Source organism: Entelurus aequoreus, linkage group LG15, assembly GCF_033978785.1.
Source record: "Entelurus aequoreus isolate RoL-2023_Sb linkage group LG15, RoL_Eaeq_v1.1, whole genome shotgun sequence".
NCBI classification, from domain to species: domain Eukaryota; kingdom Metazoa; phylum Chordata; class Actinopteri; order Syngnathiformes; family Syngnathidae; genus Entelurus; species Entelurus aequoreus.
This window is the reverse complement of record NC_084745.1, coordinates 41,572,862-41,594,748: the sequence shown is the minus strand read 5'-3', so window position 1 is coordinate 41,594,748 and position 21,887 is coordinate 41,572,862. Positions and strand designations below refer to the sequence as shown.

Genomic DNA, 21,887 nt, shown 5'->3' with positions numbered 1-21,887 from the left:
GTTTGCGGGCCAGATAAAATGATGTCGCGGGCCAGACACAAGTGCTATATGGCATTTTGGCTTAAATATTGTTAATGTTAGTGCTTATTATTACTCACACATTGCGTTGTTAGTCCCCCATACATACCGGATTGCATTTTCTCAATCACCTCCCCAAGCCCTGGCAGTGTTCATTGCCACCGTCGTGAAAGGCGATGTGTGGAAGTGAGCAGCCCACCCTTTGACTTGTAAGAGCTATGGCGACAACGCCTGGAGGCGCTCTCCCGTTGTTTTGTAACACTTCCTTCCTGGTGAAATACAGTACAGGCCAAAAGTTTCGACACACCTTCTCATTCACAACCCCATTGATAAAGCAAGAAATTCCACTAATCAACCCTGATAAGGCACACCTGTGAAGTGAAAACCATTTCAAGTGACTACCTCTTGAAGCTCGTCGAGAGAATGCCAAGAGTGTGCAAAGCAGTAATCAGAGCAAAGGGTGTTTTTTCTCCGAAGAAACGAGAATATAAAACATGTTTTCAGTTATTTCACCTTTTTTTTGTAAAGTACATAACTCCACATGTGTTAATTCATAGTTGTGATGCCTTCAGTGACAATCTACAATGTAAATAGTCATGAAAATAAAGAAAACACATTGAAATGAGAAGGTGTGTCCAATATATATATATATATATATATATATATATATATATATATATATATATATATATATATATATATATATATATATATATATATATATATATATATATATATATATATATATGTATATGTATTCACCTGTACACTTGGGTAATCAATAGTAGACATTAAAAAAAAATAAAAAATTACAATGTAAATAGTATATATAAATATATATATGTATATATATATATATATATATATATATATATATATATATATATATATATATATATATATATATATATATATATATATATATATATATACTATCTACATTGTAATTTTTAAAAAATTACAATGTAAATAGTATACACTAGCGTTCAAAAATTTGGGGTCACCCAAACAATTTTGTGGAATAGCCTTCATTTCTAAGAAGAAGAATAGACTGTCGAGTTTCAGATGAAAGTTCTCTTTTTCTGGCCATTTTGAGCGTTTAATTGACCCCACAAATGTGATGCTCCAGAAACTCAATCTGCTCAAAGGAAGGTCAGTTTTGTAGCTTCTGTAACGAGCTAAACTGTTTTCAGATGTGTGAACATGATTGCACAAGGGTTTTCTAATCATCAATTAGCCTTCTGAGCCAATGAGCAAACACATTGTACCATTAGAACACTGGAGTGATAGTTGCTGGAAATGGGCCTCTATACACCTATGTAGATATTGCACCAAAAACCAGACATTTGCAGCTAGAATAGTCATTTACCACATTAACAATGTATAGAGTGTATTTCTTTAAAGTTAAGACTAGTTTAAAGTTATCTTCATTGAAAAGTACATTGCTTTTCCTTCAAAAATAAGGACATTTCAATGTGACCCCAAACTTTTGAACGGTAGTGTATATATATATATATATATATATATATATATATATATATATATATATATATATATATATATATATATATATATATATATATACTATTTACATTGTAATTTTTTTATTTTTTTAATGTCTACTATTGATTACCCAAGTGTACAGGTGAATACATATATATATATATATATACATACATACATACATACACATACATACACATACATACATACATACATATATACATATATATATGTATATATATATATATATATATATATATATATATATATATATATATATATATATATATATATATATATATATATATATATATATACACTCTTGGCATTCTCTCGATGAGCTTCAAGAGGTAGTCACCTGAAATGGTTTCCACTTCACAGGTCTGTTTGAAGCTCATCGAGAGAATGCCAAGAGTACCTTGAAGGTAGAAAAGAAAGCGCTATACAAGTATAACCCATTTATCATTTATTTATTAGAGTGTGCAAAGCAGTAATCAGAGCAAAGGGTGGCTATTTTGAAGAAACTAGAATATAAAACATGTTTTCAGTTATTTCACCTTTTTTTGTTAAGTACATAACTCCACATGTGTTCATTCATAGTTTTGATGCCGTCAGTGACAATCTACAATGTAAATAGTCTTGAAAACAAAGAAAACACATTGGATGAGAAGGTGTGTCCAAACTTTTGGCCTGTACTATTTGGATGGATCTTTATTGTCATTGCACAAGTACAAGGACATTTGGCTTTCAGCACAAACCCGTTCAAGATTAGACACACATTGTACAGGAGTACAGAACAAGAATGCTGATGGGTCACCACACGGCTTCCTGTAAAAGGTAGGAAAAAGGTAGACGCTGGGGGAGGATGAGTCAAAAAGATTCAATCTCAGACTTGGCTCCTGAAGGGACTCAGATTGGAGTGAGAAAAATACTCCACAGCAAAAGCTTTGTCCGTCATACCACGTGGGGTGAAACGTCGAAGGTGTGGGTTGGGGTGTAGGGTAAGTCTGTGTGTGTATGGCGTGTATTTTCCGTGGATGCATATGTGTGTGCGAGCCTGCAGCTTGTCTCTCTTCCGCGACCTTGGTGCTCTCGCAACCGCCAGTCAGTCCGAAGTCAACAACAACAAGTGTGTGTCAATGAGAGACAGAAAAGGGGTTTGTTGTGTCTTCACTGCACTGTCCTTCGGGAGAGTCTCCAAGCCAGGGAAACAATCCAAACTAGATGAGGCAATTCCTGAAGGAATTGCATGTGAATGCTACAATGCTGAAGTTGAACTGAAATCCTGGAATTTGTTTACAATTGTTGAAGTCGAGCACACAATTCCTGAACAGGCTGAATATTTTGAAGTTTGAACCGTTTCAATCAGATGAAAAATGTGGGAGTTGTGGAACTTTTAAGAATGTCCCATTGATTTCAATGGGAATTTCCCAAAAAAGGTGGGAATTTCGGGAAAAGGGGGTATTTTTTTGAAAATGGTAAACAACTTGAATGGTCTGAATGAGTTGAAATGGTTGGTGTTGAGATTTTTCAAATAGGTCGAGAAATGTTGAAGTAGTAACATGTTGAATTGAGAAATGGTATTACGGAATTCCTGGAATTTCGGGAAAACTGGGAATTTTTGCAGTTCAAAAAACAACTTTGATTTATATCCTGATTAAGAGGAACGTTTTGACGGTAAAACGGTTGAAGTGCCTTGAAAAATGTGGGAGGAGTAGTCGTGAGAAAAAAGGGTGGAAATAGGGCTTTGGAAAACCAGGAATTGTGGGGAAATAAATAAATAAAAACAATTAATAAAATAAAATAAATAAATAAATAAATAAATAAAAATAAATAAATAAAAAATTAAATATATATATATCAGGTGGCAATGAGGTGGCGACTTGTCCAGGGTGTACACTGCCTTCCGCCCAATTGTAGCTGAGATAGGCTCCAGCGCCCCCCGCGACTCCGAAGGGAATAAGCGGTAGAAAATGGATGGATGGATATATATATATATATATATATATATATATATATATATATATATATATATATATATACACACACACACAAAACCCAAAACCAGTGAAGTTGGCACGTTGTGTAAATCGTAAATAAAAAAAGAATACAATGATTTGCAAATCCTATTCAACCTATATTCAATTGAATAGACTGCAAAGACAATATATTTAATGTTCAAACTGGAAAACTTTGTAATTTTTTGCAAATACTAGCTCATTTGGAATTTGATGCCTGCAACATGTTTTGCAAATAATCATTAACTTAGAATTTAATGGCAGAAACAAATTGCAAAAAAGTTGTAACAGGGGCATTTTTACCACGTAAACGTTTGGGAACTGAGGAGACCAATTTTTGAAGCTTTTCAGGTGGAACTCTTTCCAATTCTTGCTTTATGTACAGCTTAAGTTGTTCTAGTTTCATGGACAGTTTCCAAAAACAATTTGAAATGTGGACACGTCAGGCCACAGAACACTTTTCCACATTGCATCAGTCTATCTTAGATGAGCTCGAGCCCAGCGAAGCCGGCGGCGTTTCTGGGTGTTGTTGATAAATAGCTTTGGCTTTGCATAGTAGAGTTTTAACTTGCACTTACAGATGTAGCAACAAACTGTAGTTACTAACAGTGGTTTTCTGAAGTGTTCCTGAGTCCATGTAGTGATATCCTTTACACACTGATGTCGCTTTTTTATGCAGTACCCCCTGAGAGATCGAAGGTCACGGGCATTCAATGTTACGTGCAGTGATTTCTCCAGATTTTCTGAACTTTTTGATGATATTACGGACCGCAGATGGTGAAATCCCTAAATTCCTTGCAATAGCTGGTTGAGAAATGTTCTTCTTAAACTGTTCGACAATTTGCTCACGCATTTGTTCACAAAGCGGTGACCCTCGCCCCATCCGTGTTTGTGAATGACTGAGCATTTCATGGAAGCTGCTTTTATACCCAATCATGGCACCCACCTGTTCCCAATTAAGCTGTTCACCTGTGAGATGTTCCAAATAAGTGTTTGATGAGCATTCCTCAATTTTCTCAGTCTTTTTTGCCATGTGTGCCAGCTTTTTTAAAATATTTGCAAAAAATAACAACATTTTCCAGTTCGAACATTAAGTATCTTGTCTTTGCAGTTTATTCAATTGAATATAGGTTGAAAAGGATTGGCAAATCATTGAATTATGTTTTTATTTACGATTTACACAACGTGCCAACTTCACTGGTTTTGGGTTTTGTATATGCAAATATTGTATGATGTAGTCACCCTATAAAACGTTCAGTAATTAGTACTAACTTAACCATTGTGCTAGCATACTGACTGTTCACGTAGATCATCTATCATCATATTTGAATTGCAAAATTAGGATACGCACTCTGTTGGGAGGTGTTAGCTTTAGCGTTCTGCATTATGTTTAATGTTATTGTTAACATTAGCCGGAAGCGAGGATGCTACATTGGGTTGAGGAGACGCATGCTGACAAGTTTATACGTCATCAGTATGCATTATCACGATATGACGATAGTATTAAACGCTCTATCGTTTGTGAAATTTGTATCGTATATATGGCGTGTACCTTGCAACGCCCTATTCATTGTTGACTTCACGAGCAGAGCCAGTTCCTATGGAACAAAATGCTGAAATGCCATTCGACACTCTTCATCGCCATGGCAACCACATATGTTGCTGAGGACAAACAACAGGTGCTTTTTCTTCAGAAAGGCAGCATGTCATGAAATTATCCATGCCGCTCATGGGTTTCGGGCATTTTCCGCATAACCAATCAAGATCAATAGTACAGCTGTCCGCTCCTCAGGTTTCCTCACCGCCTTGTCTGCCCTTTCATTACCGCTGATTGTTTCTGCTGTTTGACTTCCATTGCAGCGGCCGCTTGGTAACAAAAGGCGTCATTATTTCTTCCAAAATGCCTACAATAAAGTTTATTCCCATTACTCTTATCAGCTATTACTCAACCGTAGCCTATTGTGCACCCGCAATAGATCAGTACTGGTGGCAACGGATCTTATTATAGTCTTTTTCATAAAAAAAAAAAATCAATTAAATATGAGACAAACTCAGCGAAAGAAATGTTATTCAACATATTAATAAGTCACAGGAGGACTTTTAGGGGCAAAAAACGAATTATTTAAATACTACCCAATAGTAGTTTTTGATTATGTTGACTTATTATGCATTATTGACTTTATTTTGAATAAAGTTTTGTATGTACAAACCCCAAAACCAGTGAAGTTGTGTAAATGGTAAATAAAAACAGAATGCAATGATTTGCAAATCCTTTTCAACTTATATTCAATTGAATAGACTGCAAAGACAAGATATTTAACGTTCGAACTGGACGGAACATTTTGTCTCTGGTAAGTGAACACAGCTCGTAGTGTTAGCTTCGTTTCCAACCTTTTCTGACTAATTATAATAGATCGATTGATTGAAGAATTTATTAGAAGTTTGTAGAAATTTGCATAGGATCAGGTAGAATTTCATGACGGTACAGATTGACTGGTACAAGGACAACTAAAAGGAGTTACCCCAAGAAAGCATTACAAGCATGTCATGTTTATTTAAAAAAGAAGTTTCCTCCGTGTCAGAATAACGATTGTGTTTTTTAGCGCTGCGATCTCGCGAGGAAGAAAGTCAAAAGTCCAGGTGAAATAGAGCAGAGAAATGAAGGTAAAAGGCAGTTAAAATGTAATAATTCATGGTGGCGACAACATGCGAACATTTTTGTCCACACAGCGCTTGAAGGCTGCTTCAAAATCATCTAGGAGTGTCTCAAGCAAAAGTGGCCCAACCACACAAGCTATGAGTCCATCATTCTCTTATGCAAGCGCTTAGGCCACAGGTGTCAAACTCAAGGCCCGGGGGTTAGATCTAGCCCAAGAAATAAATGTATCCGGCCCGCAAACACCTGGAAATGATATGTGTCAATAAAGTACTTAATATTTTCTCACTAAATGTAATGGATTTTTTTCATTTCGACAGAAAAAATATATGTACTGCTTGAAATTGCATGCCTTTTAAACTTTAAAGGCCTACTGAAACCCACTACTACAGACCACGCAGTCTGATAGTTTATATATCAATGATGAAATCTTAACATTGCAACACATGCCAATACGGCCGGGTTAACTTATAAAGTGCAATTTTAAATTTTCCGCGAAACTTCCGGTTGAAAACGTCTATGTATGATGACGTTTGCGCGTGACGTCGATGGTTGAAACGGAAGTATTCGGACACCATTGTATCCCAATACAAACAGTTCTGTTTTCATCGCACAATTCCACAGTATTCTGGACATCTGTGTTGGTGAATCTTTTGCAATTTGTTTAATGAACAATGGAGACTGCAAAGAAGAAAGCTGTAGGTGGGATCGGTGTATTAGCGGCCGGCTGCAGCAACACAACCAGAAGGACTTTGAGTTGGATAGTAGACGCGCTATCCGACGCTAGCCGCCGACCGCATCGATGATCGGGTGAAGTCCTTCGTCACGCCGTCGATCGCTGGGACGCAGGTGAGCACGGGTGTTGATGAGCAGATGAGGGCTGGGGTAGGTGGAGCGCTAATGTTTTTATCATAGCTCTGACGAGGTCCCGTAGCTAAGTTAGCTTTCATTGGCGTCGTTAGCAACAGCATTGCTAGGCTTCGACAGGCGGCACAGCATTAACCGCGTGGTTACAGGTCCAGTGTTTGGTTCGGTGTCTCCTGATAGAAGTATTGTTGATCTGCTGTCTATCCTTCCAGCCAGGGGCTTGTTTCTTTTGTTTCTATCTGCATTTAAGCACGATGCTATGACGTTAGCTCCGTAGCTAAAGAGCTTCGCCGATGTATTGTCGTGGAGATAAAAGTCACTGTGAATGTCCATTTCGCGTTCTCGACTCTCATTTTCAAGAGGATATAGTATCCGAGGTGGTTTGAAATACAAATCCGTGATCCACAATAGAAAAAGGAGAGAGTGTGGAATCCAATGAGCCAGCTTGTACCTAAGTTACGGTCAGAGCGAAAAAAGATGCGTTCTGCACTGCACTCTAGTCCTTCACTCTCACGTACCTCATCCACGAATCTTTCATCCTGGCTCAAATTAATGGGGTAATTGTCCGAATCGCTCTCGCTGCTGGTGTAAACAATGGGGAAATGTGAGGAGCCTTTCAACCTGTGACGTCACGCTACTTCCGGTACAGGCAAGGCTTTTTTATCAGCGACCAAAAGTTGCGAACTTTATCGTCGATGTTCTCTACTAAATCCTTTCAGCAAAAATATGGCAATATCGCGAAATGATCAAGTATGACACATAGAATGGATCTGCTATTCCCGTTTAAATTTTTAAAAAAATTTCAGTAGGCCTTTAATAGTATCCATTATTGCAACAAATATTACAGTGTGTTATCATACTTTCCAAAAATGTTTTGTCTAAAGAAAAATAAATACCTAAATATCTGCTGGAATTATGATTTTACTGCAAATCACCCATCAAATTAATAAAAAGGACAATGCATTTTATGGTGTTTTTTACAGAATATTACTGTACATTTTTTTGGCGTTAAAATTCTGGCGCATGGTCAGGATTGTACCTCAATTTGAGCCAGGAAAAACCCTGGTTAACCATAAACAATGTTAGCTTTGCTTCTTACACAACAGTGTTACAGTATGTGTGTAAATGCCATCATTCTTTTATAAGCGCAGATCGAAAACAAACAGCGACTTACCACGGAGGACATCGGTGCAGAGTCTGGTAAGATGTTCATCTGAGGGCGACCTGCCCTGGAACACACAAACACACCTCAAACAGGCTGTAGTGTTGAAAAATAGTCTCCATCTTTATCCGGCCTTGACATTCACAGTAGAACCTCAGCGTTCCCAAACATAACGCTTCTATATCCAACAAATCCAATGTTTACTCAGTCAATTGTGAAAATGTACTCACTGGCTTTCCAGGATATCCAGGCTGACCTGGTTGACCTGGCAACCCATCCAGGCCAGAAACTCCCCGGGGACCGACAGCACCCATGTGGCCCACGTGGCCCATATCTCCTTTATTGCCATCCAGCCCCCTAATACCCTCGTCGCCTTTCCATCCTTTCTGAAGGAGGGAAGACGAGAGAAAATGTTACTTTGAAAGTGCCAGGGCATGTTTAGCAGGAGTAAATCAAACACAGCATCACATTACAAATTCATGAATGGATGACACACAAAACTGTGCAGCCATCAAACTATGACTCTTTGAAACGATGTCTTGTGGAAACAGGTATCAGAATACATCAGCCGTCATCTCAAACGTCCGATACAAGCAGTTTGTTCTGCTCATGCTAACATCTTTTCTGGCTAGCGTAGCAAACAGTTATTGCGCTCACCATTTGAGAGCTTTTTAAGAATTTTTACAAACCCCGTTTCCATGAGTTGGGAAATTGTTTTAAATGTAAATATAAACGGAATACAATGATTTGCAAATCATTTTCAACCCATATTCAGTTGAATATGCTACAAAGACAACATATTTGATGTTCAAACTGATAAACATTTTTCTATTTGCAAATAATCATTAACTTTAGAATTTGATGCCAGCAACATGTGACAAAGAAGTTGGGAAAGGTGGCAATAAATACTGATAACGATAAGGAATGCTCATCAAACACTTATTTGGAACATCCCACAGGTGAACAGGCAAATTGGGAAATGGTGGGTGCCATGATTGGGTATAAAAGTAGATTCCATGAAATGCTCAGTCATTCACAAACCAGGATGTGGCGAGGGTCACCACTTTGTCAACAAATGCGTGAGCAAATTGTTGAACAGTTTAAGAAAAACCTCTCTCAACCAGCTATTGCAAGGAATTTAGGGATTTCACCATCTACGGTCCGTAATATCATCAAAGGGTTCAGAGAATCTGGAGAAATCACTGCATGTAAGCAGCTAAGCCCGTGACCTTCGATCCCTCAGGCTGTACTGCATCAACAAGCGACATCAGTGTGTAAAGGATATCACCACATGGGCTCAGGAACATTTCAGAAACCCACTGTCAGTAACTACAGTTGGTCGCTACATCTGTAAGTGCAAGTTAAAACTCTCCTATGGAAGGCGAAAACCGTTTATCAACAACACCCAGAAACGCCGTCGGCTTCGCTGGGCCTGAGCTCATCTAAGATGGACTGATACAAAGTGGAAAAGTGTTCTGTGGTCTGACGAGTCCACATTTCAAATTGTTTTTCGAAACTGTGGACGTCGTGTCCTCCGGACCAAAGAGGAAAAGAACCATCCGGATTGTTATAGGCGCAAAGTTGAAAAGCCAGCATCTGTGATGGTATGGGGCTGTATTAGTGTTGTTAGTGCTACTATTCAGCCTATCCCCAGGTGCATGTCTAGTAATAATTCATTATAATTACAAAAATAAACACCACCAAAGGCTTCCTTATTTTCCGCTGTCTGCTCTGTCATCTACAAGTGGCAGACATTCTCTGTGTATGTTTTACACTTGAAAAGTGTTTGTCCAGCTTGAGCATTAATTTACGTTACAACACATTTGGCCCGCACTTTAAGAGCATGTGTGACCTGTTGGGAGCAATCTACAGCACTCATTTTTGTTGGTAAATGAGAGACGAAGAGAGATTATCATCACACATCAACATCTCTAACATGTAAATACAGCCTCTTTACTAGGTCAGTACCAAAAATCCCTTCATATTCTCTACTGCTCACTAGTGTTACCATATCTGAGCTACTGTGTAGAAATATGGGGAAATAATTACAAAAGTACACTTCATTCACTAACGGTGTTACAAAAAAGATCAGTTAGAATAATACATAATGTTGGATATAGAGAACATACAAACCCTTTATTTATTGAATCAAAAATACTGAAATTCCACGACATAGTGAATTTGCAAACAGCTAAAATTATGCACAAAGCAAACTATAACCTGCTACCCAAGAATATACAACAATTCTTCTCAAAAAAAGAGGAGAAGTATAATCTTAGAGAAAAACGTAATTTAAAACATTTGTTTGCACGTACAACACTTAAGACCTTCAGTATATCAGTATGTGGAATTAAATGATGGAATGGATTAAGCAAAGCAATCAAACAATGTGCTAATATGATCCACTTCAAGAAACTCTTCAAACTTAAAGTGTTTACAAAGTACAAAGAAGAAGAACCATGACAAACATTCTCAATTTATTTCATCCATCCATTCATTCATTCTTAAAGTAATCTTATTTATCTCATCATATGAAATATGACTTACTTCACCAATTATTATTATTAAATTCTTACTATTATTTATTTATTTATTTTTATTGTGATTACTTATGGAGTTTATTGTGAAAAAATTGTGAACAGGAAGTGAACAAAAATGTTTGCAACTGTTATGTAAAGAAAAGGGGTAGGATTAAATAAGCTCTGCTTCTTCCTACTCCTTTTCGAACATGTTGAAAAGAGAAACTAGAAATTGTGATGTATCATGTTGTATGCTTGCATGTTCGAAATAAACTCAAACTCAACTCAACTCAGTATTGCAAATGAGAATCAGTTATAGTCTTAGCCTGGATAAATACAAAACCCAAAACCAGTAAAATTGGCACGTTGTGTAAATGGTAAATAAAAACAGAATACAATGATTTGCAAATCCTTTTCAACTTATATTCACTGTAAAGACAACATATTTCATGTTCGAACTGAGAAACTTCATTGCAAAAAATCAATGACTAGGCAATACATTGCAAAAAAGTTGGCACAGAGGCATTTTTATCACTGTGTTACATGGCCTTTCCTTTTAACAACATTCAGTAAAAGTTTGATAACTGAGGAGACTAATTTTTTAAGCTTCTCAGGTGGAATTCTTTCCCATTCTTGCTTGATGTACAGCTTAAGTTGTTCAACAGTCTCTGTTGTGGTATTTTAGGCTTCATAATGCGCCACACATTTTCAATGGGAGACAGGCCTGGACTACAGGCAGGCCAGTCTAGTACCCGCACTCTTTTACTATGAAGCCATGCTGTTGTACCACGTGGCTTGGCATTGTCTTGCTGAAATAAGCAGGGGCGTCCATGATAACGTTACTTGATATGATAACATATGTTGCTCCAAAACCTATATGTACCTTTCAGCATTAATGGTGCCTTCACAGATGTGTAAGTTACCCATGCCTTGGGCACTAATACACCCCCATACCATCACAGATGCTGGCTTTTGAACTTTGCGCCTAGATTCTAGGCCCTAGAACAATCCGGATGGTTCTTTTCCTCTTTGTTCCGGAGAACACGACGTCCACAGTTTCCAAAAACAATTTGAAATGTGGACTTGTCAGACCACAGAACACTTTTCCACTTTGCATCAGTCCATCTTAGATGAGCTCAGGCCCAGCGAAGCCGGCTGCGTTTCTGGGTGTTGTTGATAAATGGCTTTCGCTTTGCACAGTAGAGTTTTAATTCGCGCTTACAGATGTAGCGACAAACTGTAGTTACTGACAGTGGTTTTCTGAAGTGTTCCTGAGCTCATGTGGTGATATCCTTTACACACGGATGCCGGTTTTTGATGCCGTACCGCCTGAGGGATCCAAGGTCACGGGCATTCAATGTTACGTGCAGTGATTTTTCCAGATTCTCTGAACCTTTTGATGATATTGTAGACCTTAGTTAGTGAAATCTCTAAATTCCTTGCAATAGCTCGTTGAGAAATGTTGTTCTTAAACTGTTCGACAATTTGCTCACGCATTTGTTCACAAAGTGAACAAATGACTAGGCATGTCATTGAAGCTGTTTTTATACCCAATCATGGCACCCACCTGTTCCCAATTAGCCTGTTCACCTGTGGGATGTTCCAAATAAGTGTTTGATGAGCATTCCTCAACATTCTCAGTCTTTTTTGCCACTTGTGCCAGCTTTTTTGAAACATGCTGCAGGCATCAAATTCCGAATGAGCTAACATTTTCCAGTTTGAACGTTAAGTATCTTGTCTTTGCAGTCCATTCAATTGAATATAGGTTGAAAAGGATTTGCAAATCATTGTATCCTGTTTATATTTATTGTTTTTAAGATTTACACAACGTGCCAACTTTACTGGTTTTGGGGTTTGTACATGTTAAATATATAAATACGTGGACACTGGGAAGTAAATTTTTCTATACTACATTACCAGAGGTGGGTAGTAACGCGCTACATTTACTCCGTTACATCTACTTCAGTAACTTTTGGGATAAATTGTACTTCTAAGAGTAGTTTTAATGCAACATACTTTTACTTTTACTTGAGTATATTTATAAAGAAACGCTACTTTTACTCCGCTCCATTTATCTACATTCAGCTCGCTACTCGCTACTGATTTTTATCGATCCGTTAATGCACGCTTTGTTTGTTTTGGTTTGTCAGACAGACCTTCAAAAAAGGATCTGTCGCATGCCTGCGTTTCACCAATCAAATTCAGTCACTGGTGACGTTTGACTCTGTTTCACCAATCAAATGCAGTCACTGGTGACATTTGACTCCGTTTCACCAATCAAACAGAGCCAGGCGGTCACATGATTAACTGCACATAAAGTTTCAGCGGCAAACAACAACAAGCTTAAGCTTACATGAACTCAACGTCAAATTTGAGGAAGCACATGGCGGCAAGTAATGTTAGTAGATATTTTGGCTGTCACCGTAGGCTGATGTTAGCTTCCCTGCTATGAATCACTGTCAAATGTACATCGTGTGGGGATATTTATTAACTCACTGCAGCCTCGTAGACAGACAGAGACACACACACACGCACGCATGCATAGAAACACCGATCAGAAGTGCACAGTGTGTTCCCAGGTGCAGCCCACAACTATCAGTTTATGGTTTGCGTAAAGGCTAACTTGTTATTTTCCTTTGTAATCTCTGCCTACTGAGCTGTTAAGTTATTGTGGCTCAATTTGCCTTAATTTTTTTCATGTTAATGTATTATTATTTAATATATGTAATTGTTTTAGTTGCTTAAGAGATATTCCTGGCTCTGAATTTGCTCATTGCTATTTCTATGTTTTTGTGCATTATTTGTTGCCGTCATCATTAAACGAACAGGTTACTCATCAGTTACTCAGTACTTGAGTAGCTTTTTCACAACATACTTTTTAGTTTTACTCAAGTTAATATTTGGGTGACAACTCCTTACTTTTACTTAAGTAATACATTTCTAAAGAAACAGTACTCTTACTTGAGTACAATTTCTGGCTACTCTACCCACTTCTGTACATTACCCAGAAGGCAGGAACAGGAAGAACAGTTGGTACGTGGGAGGACAAGAATTGTGTCAAGAAATAGTTGATATATTGTAACAGAGTGTTGTTTCTACTTCGTCTACACAAGAAACTAACAAAAGTTGTGATTGGACAGGTGACGTGGGCGTTTGAGCGCTGCTTTGAGACAAATTTGATTGGTGAAAAAGGGGAAATTGCTCGCATTGGACAAAGTTGCACAATTTGCGTGAATTGGTGCTATGGCGACATTGGAAAATCACGGAAGGGACTTAATGATTGAAACATATGTAAACACAAAAGGGATTTAAATGTAATACAATTCAACATACGAGGCAGAAAAAGCCATAGCTCCAGAAATTGTGATCCTCCAGTAAAGTATGCCTTTAGAAATAAGCTTTTGTGATGTATAGTTTTGCCCAAAAGTGGGGTTATTAGATTTCCACGAGCCTGAAGGTATTGATTGTGTAATTCTTCCAAAGAAGCCACTCGGCTTGTCGGGGCTACAGAACAAGAGAGAAAGGATGATATCTAAAACTGCAACATCTAATTTGACTCACCTCTCCTTCCCGTCCTCTGGGTCCCACTTGGCCCTGATGGAATTCAAGGAGCGAGAGCAGAGCGGGTGAGGATTAAAAAGAAGAAGAGAAAGAAAGACATAAAAAATGAGTGCTTCCATATCAAAGACGTCAGAGGATCACAACTTGGTAATACACAACTCATGTCGAAGATGTCAACTTTCACAACATTTTCCATCGTGCACAATATGTAACGATGCTTTTGTGCTTTTCATAAGGTGATAAAAAATGCATCTGCAAGTCTTTTATTGCTGACAAAAAAAAAAACTGTTTTGCAGGATTAAACACTTGAACATTTTTCTATCTGGGACTACAGGCGTGTCCCAAAAAATATCATCTTTTCCTTTTTGACAACACTTTCCCACAATTTAGTGGTTATGGTTCATATTCTCTTTAAGACAGCCCAAAGTAGGAGTGGGTGATAAGTGTTATTTTGGTACCAAGTAAATACAGGGCTAGTATTGTCGATACTGATACCGATATTTTGACTTGAAACGCCAAAATCATTGAAAAATGTTGTAAATTTGTCTTTACTTAGTTGATTATGACTATAATAACACAGGGAAAATAGTTTAATCAAAATAAAAAAAGTTTTTGATACTTACAGTACACTACACTATTAAGTTAAGTACCAATGATTGTCACATACACACTAGGTATGGCGAAATTATTCTCTGCATTTGACCCATTACCCTTGATCACCCCCTGGGAGGTGAGGGGAGCAGTGGGCAGCAGCGGTGGCCGCGCCCGGGAATCATTTTTGGTGATTTAACCCCCAATTCCAACCCTTGGTGATGAGTGCCAAGCAGGGAGGTAATGAATCATGTATATGTATACATTTCATATAAAATATGTAACATTTCATTTAACTGCACTGAATCATGTAATAAAAAAGGTACTAATAATGCAGAATTACAAATATGTAAACTTAAGAATGTCAACTTAACAACATAATTAACTTTAATTGCGGGCAGATACTTGCGAAACATAACGTCAATAGTAAGTGGAGCAGGAGTATGAGAAATGTGTGTCTTTTTATGCAACCAAACAAAAAAAAATATTTGCAACTAAAAAAGTGTTTTGCAAACAACTGATTTAAAGACATGCATTTTTTCAAACAATAAAAAGATTTGTTTGAAAATGACTATTTTGTTCGCAATCTTTCTTTTGTTACTTTTTTTGGTTAAAAAAAAATACCGATTTGCAACCAAAACAAAATGGTGTGCAAATGAAAAAGATTTGTAAACAAAAAAATGTTTTTTTGACCAGAATTGTTTTTTGCAAAAACTATTTGCACCTGAAAAAAAAGAATTGTAACCCTAATCTTAATCTCTAATCTAAAGGACTGTTTAAATATCTGACAAACTAAATTCCAACATTCAGGGAGGAATTTATTTATATATATATATATATATATATATATGTATATGTATATATATGTATATGTATGTGTGTGTGTGTGTATATATATATATATATATATATATATATATATATATATATATATATATATATATATATATATATATATATATATATATATATATATATATATATATATATGTATGTATGTATGTATATATACATATATATATATATATATATATATGTATGTGTATATATATATACATATATATATATATATATATGTATGTATATATATATACACATACATATAAATATATACATATATATTTATACGTATATACAGTATATATATATACATATTTAAAAATATGTATACACACATATCCATATATATACTGTATACATTTATATACGTATATACACATATATATATACATGTATATTTATATATATATACACACTTATATATATATACATATGTGTGTATGTATATACATATATATATATATATATATATATGTATATACATATATATATATATATATATATATATATATATATATATATATATATATATATATATATATATATATATATATATATATATATATATATATATATATAATATACAAAGTGCAGTCTGTGTACATTGGTGTGATAAAATAAGCAGCAGCAAAAATAGAGCAAAAGAATAAGTAACAAGAAAAGCTATGTTGTCTGTAAAAGAAACAAGGTATGTATAGTGTTTACAGTAGACTTTTTTTCTTTCTTTACAACCACTAAACTGCATTTTACAACTATTACTGTGGAACAATATTTAATAACAGGAAAAATACATTGAGGGGGACGGCGTGGCGCAGTTGGGAGAGTGGCCGTGCCAGCAACCTGAGGGTTCCTGGTTCAATCCCCACCTTCTACCAACCTCGTCACGTCCGTTGTGTCCTTGAGCAAGACACTTCACCCTTGCTCCTGATGGGTCGTGGTTAGGGCCTTGCATGGCAGCTCCCGCCATCAGTGTGTGAATGTGTGTGTGAATGGGTGAATGTGGAAATAGTGTCAAAGCGCTTTGAGTACCTTGAAGGTAGAAAAGCGCTATATAAGTATAACCCATTTACCATTTTATTGATTGAACATTTTTTTGCAAAAAACGGCACTTACAACTCAAGTTTGTTAATATTTAAATGTAATAGACAACTATTGTGTGCATGCAATTATAGTTAGTGGTAGGTTTGATGAATTGGGCTTCAGTCAGTGCACAAGCGTGGCTCACAAACAATGTTTGGATTAGTGATAATTTTGCAAGAGGAAATAATGTCACACAGCAAATCAAAGCGCGCTGATTACATTTTTCTAAACAGGCCCCATGGCAAGTCATTGCACTCATCCAAGTGCTGAAGGAAGAAAATGAGTTTGGTCTGTATTTAAGCAGGTGCCCTATGGGATTACTTTTTGGATTAGATGCTTGATGAACCAATATAGCTTTGAAACATTGATACAGGTTTAGTTTGTGCAGTTACTCCTCATTGAAGTCCGAGAGTGTCGCCTTCCCTGCTGAATGACGAGGAAAAGGGCGAGTTTGAGTCTTAAAAACAAATGTGGTCAAGTATTCACCCAGAGCAACAATTTATCGCTTATAATACAGACCAAAAATTGCGCATATAAAAGGAGTAGGGGTGTAACGGTACACAAAAATTTCGGTTCAGTACATACCTCGGTTTAGAGGTCACGGTTCGGTTCATTTTCGGTACAGTAAGAAAACAACAAAATATAAATGTTTTGGTTATTTATTTACCAAATTTGTAAACAATGGCATACCATACATATACACACAGGGTCCATTGCCAGGGTTAATGTGGTCAACATATATAAAATAAAAACTAAATAAGATAATGGCCTACTGAAACCCACTACTACCGACCACGCAGTCTGATAGTTTGTATATCAACGATGAAATCTTAACATTGCAACACATGCCAATACGGCCGGGTTAACTTATAAAGTGCAATTTTAAATTTCCCGGGAAACTTCCAGCTGAAAACGTCTATGTATGATGACGTTTGCGCGTGACGTCAATGGTTGAAGCGGAAGTATTCGGACACATTGTATCCCAATACAAACAGCTCGGTTTTCATCGCAAAATTCCACAGTATTCTGGACATCTGTGTTGGTGAATCTTTTGCAATTTGTTTAATGAACAATGGAGACTGCAAAGAAGAAAGCTGTATGTGGGATCGGTGTATTAGCGGCGGGCTGCAGCAACACAACCAGGAGAACTTTGAGTTGGATAGCAGACACGCTATCCGACGCTAGCCGCCGACCGCATCGATGATCAGGTGAAGTCCTTCGTCGCGCCGTCGATCGCTGGAACGCAGGTGAGCACGGGTGTTGATGAGCAGATGAGGGCTGGCGTAGGTGGAGAGCTAATGTTTTTATCATAGCTCTGTTGAGGTCCCGTAGCTAAGTTAGCTTCAATGGCGTCATTAGCAACAGCATTGCTAGGCTTCGCCAGGCGGCACAGCATTAACCGTGTGGTTACAGGTCCAGAGTTTGGTAGTATTGTTGATCTTCTGTCTATCCTTCCAGTCAGGGGCTTATTTCTTTTGTTTCTATCTGCATTTAAGCACGATGCTATCACGTTAGCTCTGTAGCTAAAGTGCTTCGCCGATGTATTGTCGTGGAGATAAAAGTCACTGTGAATGTTCATTTCGCGTTCTCGACTCTCATTTTCAAAAGGATATAGTATCGGAGGTGGTTTAAAATACAAATCCGTGATCCACAATAGAAAAAGGAGAAAGTGTGGAATCCAATGAGCCCTTGTACCTAAGTTACGGTCAGAGCGAAAAAAGATACGTCCTGCACTGCACTCTAGTCCTTCACTCTCACGTTCCTCATCCACGAATCTTTCATCCTCGCTCAAATTAATGGGGTAATCGTTGCTTTCTCGGTCCGAATCGCTCTCGCTGCTGGTGTAAACAATGGGGAAATGTGAGGAGCCTTTCAACCTGCGACGTCACGCTACTTCCGGTACAGGCAAGGCTTTTTTTTATCAGCGACCAAAAGTTGCGAACTTTATCGTCGATGTTCTCTACTAAATCCTTTCAGCAAAAATATGGCAATATCGCGAAATGATCAAGTATGACACATAGAATGGATCTGCTATCCCCGTTTAAATAAGAAAATTTCATTTCAGTAGGCCTTTAAGGCTCAGAATGGTTTCTTAACAAAACCTTTCTACATATAAAGTGCTTTTTTTGATTGATTGATTGAGACTTTTATTAGTAGATTGTACAGTACGGTACATATTCCGTACAATTGACCACTAAATGGTAACACCCCCAATAAGTTTTTCAACTTGTTTAAGTCGGGGTACACGTTAATCAACATTAAACTGCCAAAGTTGTTGCTCAGATTAAATAAAATGACAAAACTTTTCTTCTACATATAAAAAGTGCAACATTGAACAGTTTCAAGTCAACTCAGCCTCAGATTAACTTTTCTTCCCCCCCCAGCCTGGGTAACTTGGCAGTAAGAGGATATATGGGCTCATTGTTCTTCCACCATAGAAGTGGGTCAAAATCTAGTTTTTAATGTATTCTGGACTTATATCTGCTGCTATAAAAACATTTGTTATTGCTTTAGCCCTGCCTGACTCGCCGAGGAGAGGCTGCTTGAATGCGGTGGTGACGCTTCAAATGGGTTAGCATGTGTTACGAGAGTAGCGTACGTGTGTGTGTGCGCCCTTTAATATGTGACAGCATGTGAGGTGAGTGTGTGGGCGAGCGAGGTGAGGGAGCGGTAGCGTGAGTGCGGGGAGTGGCTAGTGATTTGTTGGATTGGCTGTGTGCAAGACTTCAATAAAGCCACGATTTGCAACTAACTCGTCATTTACCCTGGAGTCCGAAGCTGTGGAGACCCACTGCCGGGTAGAGTGAAGGGTGTTGCCCCCGAGAATACATCGGCCCTGGAGGAGTGTCTCCCCTGCGCTCCTCGACTACGGTCTGGGAGCCGGAAGCAGGAAAGGTGCAACACATGTTTGACGTGTTGTCAGAAGCAGCTGCTGAACAATGTCGGCAAACCGCCGTCCTCCATTGTTGTATCGCGCAGCCGAAGTGTTCCCAAACGGGAGATCTTAACGAGGCAGGAGGGTCTTCCAACTCTGGATTTTACATGTTGTCCTAGCCTCGGTACACCTCCGAACCGAACCGAAACCCCCGTACCGAAACGGTTCAATACAAATACACGTACCGTTAAACCCCTAACAAGGAGACATCTATACAGCAAAACACGTCACACTGTCGTGACTCTCTGATTTATGTGCAGTCTTCCATGTTCTGGCAAACTGCCTGGCTGCCCCTCCTCCCTTTACATCGGCAGGGATTACGAAGTGGAATGTTAAAAAAACCAAGAGTGACCGTTTTCCTGCACAATCTCGGTTATCGTACGCCAAACATTTTGTGTAACAAACTAGTTAATCTTGAGACTATTGTGGTAATATTATTTATATATATTTATTTATTTGTATATGCACCTTATTGCTTTTTTTATCCTGCACTACCATGAGCTTATGTAACGAAATTTCGTTCTTATCTGTGCTGTAAAGTTCAAATTTGAATGACAATAAAAAGGAAGTCTAAGTCTAAGTCTAAAAGTAAAAAAACATTTTGGATTAATTTTTTTAAACTTCACTGAGCAGTACCCTTTTGGATCCCCAATAATTTTAGTGGGACTTTTTTTTTTTTTTAGTGTCATTGCTCAAAAAAATAATGAATTAAAATCAATGTTGTTATGAGTTATTGACCTTTTTAAGACTCCAATTATTATGTAACCTCAAATATTCCACTTTAAAAAAAATTTTGGGAAAAATATTGCATATTTTGTGTTTTTTTTCATAAAAAACACGGTTTTCCTTGACAAAAATGGCATACAACTTAAATCTTTAAAAGCGTTATATTGACAGATAGACCTAATCTTGATCTAGAGATTTAAACCTTGAATAATAATAATAATAATAATACTAAATAATGACACATTTGTAATATTTTTTTTGACCAAAACCTTTTGGGGTCCCCGGGATCAAGTCTGAATGGAGGCCTAAATGTATCTTTTTTATACATATATTGTATTGGTTTTTAAAATAAAAAATATAAAAATTGCCCCCGCTTGCTTTGATTTGTCAGTGTGCGGCCCTCAGTGGAAAAAGTTTGGACACCCCTGCTGTGTAGTATCTCCAGCCGTGTCCATGTGGTGACTTAAATCAAGGTAATTTGAGAGGTGAAGTCGGACTAAGTAGGACATCACTGAAGGCTTAGGTGAGAAACGCACGGCCCGCCACTGCGAAGAACGTAGCACCCACACAAACAATCTCACGCGTTGATGACCCAGGCTCTGTACTTCTGTTTTATTGAGTACGACGGCAAAATAATCCACCATAGAGCCAAAGAAAGTTGCGAGTTGTAGCGTAGTACTGTGGAGCAGCCGGCGAGCACATCAGTTGAATCATTCCATGTAGGTATAGTCAAGTCGCGTGAGAACAGTTGTCAAGGTGTTTTTTCGATACAACAGGAGTGCCGGAAGTTTAGTAAAGAAGGTGAGAAACACGACTTAATTCGAGATATAACTCTTGGAAAAGTATGAAGGTGGTGTGCACGTGGGTCTCCCTTCGCTCCCGCGCATCTCTGGATTCTACTCGGGCTGCTCCTGTCATGTCGATGTTTTGATGTTTTTGTTTGGCCATGTGCTGTTTGTTTTTTGGACTCTTTTTAGTTCCTGGTTGTGCACTCTTGCTTGTTTTTTTTCCATGACTACCCATTAGTTTTCACCTGTCCTCATGTCACGCACCTGTCTCACGCTTTGCACTCGCACACCTGTCACTAATCATGTCACTGCTATTTAAGCCTGTCTGTTTCTGTTGATCGTGCTGGTGACATTATCCTTACTATCCTGTCTACCTCTGCTACCTGTCATTTCAAGCCATAGTTCCATGCCATAGTTTTCATGCTGTTTCACGCCACAGTAAGTGTTGTTTTCGTTTTCATGTTCTTAGTCTCTGCCTTTGTGCAAGTTTTTGTTTCAGTAGCCAAGTTTGTACTTCCGCCCTTGTGCGCGCTTTTCGTTTGTTCTTTTTGTTAGTGTAAAAATAAACATGTACTTACCTTCACGCCTTGCCCGCGCCAACTTTCCTTTGCATTCCGAGAAAA

At 37.8% G+C, this 21,887-nt stretch overlaps 1 protein-coding gene across 3 annotated transcripts in view; it reads right to left on the bottom strand.

Annotated features, from left to right (window-relative positions):
- LOC133630163 (collagen alpha-1(X) chain-like) overlaps positions 1-21,887 on the bottom strand; it is a 182,596-nt gene that overhangs the window by 20,750 nt on the left and 139,959 nt on the right. For 2 of the 3 annotated variants that reach the window (XM_062021560.1, XM_062021561.1), the window contains exons 13-15: positions 14,305-14,337; positions 8,455-8,610; positions 8,237-8,291 (exon numbers count right to left, since the gene is read on the bottom strand). In XM_062021560.1, coding sequence (XP_061877544.1) covers positions 8,237-8,291; positions 8,455-8,610; positions 14,305-14,337 — 244 coding nt within the window. Of the gene's footprint in view, positions 1-6,149; positions 6,442-8,236; positions 8,292-8,454; positions 8,611-14,304; positions 14,338-21,887 lie in introns of those variants that run through there. The other variant, XM_062021562.1, reaches the window with a different exon arrangement.